At 60.2% G+C, this 1,018-nt stretch overlaps 1 protein-coding gene across 1 annotated transcript in view; it reads left to right on the plus strand.

The window, feature by feature from the left end:
- The window catches only part of LOC104412796 (dynamin-2), a gene marked incomplete at both ends in the record, with an annotated part of 8,307 nt that overhangs the window by 1,478 nt on the left and 5,811 nt on the right, over positions 1 to 1,018 (plus strand). The window contains 2 exons of the mRNA XM_010023611.1: positions 362 to 522; positions 629 to 771. Coding sequence (XP_010021913.1) covers positions 362 to 522; positions 629 to 771 — 304 coding nt within the window. The remainder of the gene's footprint in view (positions 1 to 361; positions 523 to 628; positions 772 to 1,018) is intronic.

Here is a 1,018-nt window from a genome sequence, read left to right on the forward strand (position 1 = left end):
TGTCCAACCTGGCCTTGCACACTGCCAGGGATGGAGCACCTAAACCTCCATTCACCCCATCTCAGTGTCCCAGCACCCTCCCAGGGAGAACTTTTCCTTATCTCCAACCTGAACTCCCCCTATTGCAGTTGGAACCCATCACCCCTTGTCCCATCACCGCTGAAGGTCCCTCTCCACATCCCTGCAGCCCCTGGAAGCTGCTCTGAGCTCTCCCCCAGCTTCTCCCCTCCAGCCCCAACATCTCCTGTGGGAGCTGCTCATCCTTGTGGCCTCGCTCTTACATTGGGAACACCAAAACTGCTTCCAAAGGGCAGCTTGGGCACCTTTGGCTGCTTCTGGAACCAACCTTTGCCTGTCCCAGGCTACATCGGTGTCGTGAACCGGAGCCAGAAGGACATCGATGGCAAGAAGGACATCAGGGCCGCGCTGGCGGCCGAGCGCAAGTTCTTCCTCTCCCACCCCGCTTACCGGCACATGGCCGACCGCATGGGCACCCCCCACCTCCAGAAGGTCCTCAACCAGGTGGGTTTGGTTCCTTCCCCTGCTCCGTGGTGCTGAGGTGGGGTAGGGACATCTGCGGCACCCGCTGGCACGTTTCGGTGTCTCGGTGACGTCCGTTCTCCTGCAGCAACTGACCAACCACATCCGGGAGACGCTGCCGTCGCTGCGCAGCAAGCTCCAGAGCCAGCTCCTGTCCCTGGAGAAGGAGGTGGAGGAGTTCAAGAACTTCCGGCCCGATGATCCCACGCGGAAAACCAAAGCTCTGCTGCAGTAGGTTCCTCTGGGTTAGAGAGGACGAGTTGTGCCCAGCCCCAAGCTGCCCGGGCGCTCCTGTGCCAGGAGGGAGATGTTCTGCTGCCCCTCCATGAGGGAGCTGGAGAACTTCCCATAGAATCATGGAATGGGCTGGAAAGGACCTTAAAGCTCCTCCAGTTCCACTAGAGCAGGTCACTCCAAGCCCCTGTGTCCAACCTGGCCGGGACGGAGCATCCAACCCTTCTCCATCCAACCACTCCCA

Source organism: Nestor notabilis, unplaced genomic scaffold, assembly GCF_000696875.1.
Source record: "Nestor notabilis isolate BGI_N333 unplaced genomic scaffold, ASM69687v1 scaffold14391, whole genome shotgun sequence".
Taxonomy (NCBI): Eukaryota; Metazoa; Chordata; class Aves; order Psittaciformes; family Psittacidae; genus Nestor; species Nestor notabilis.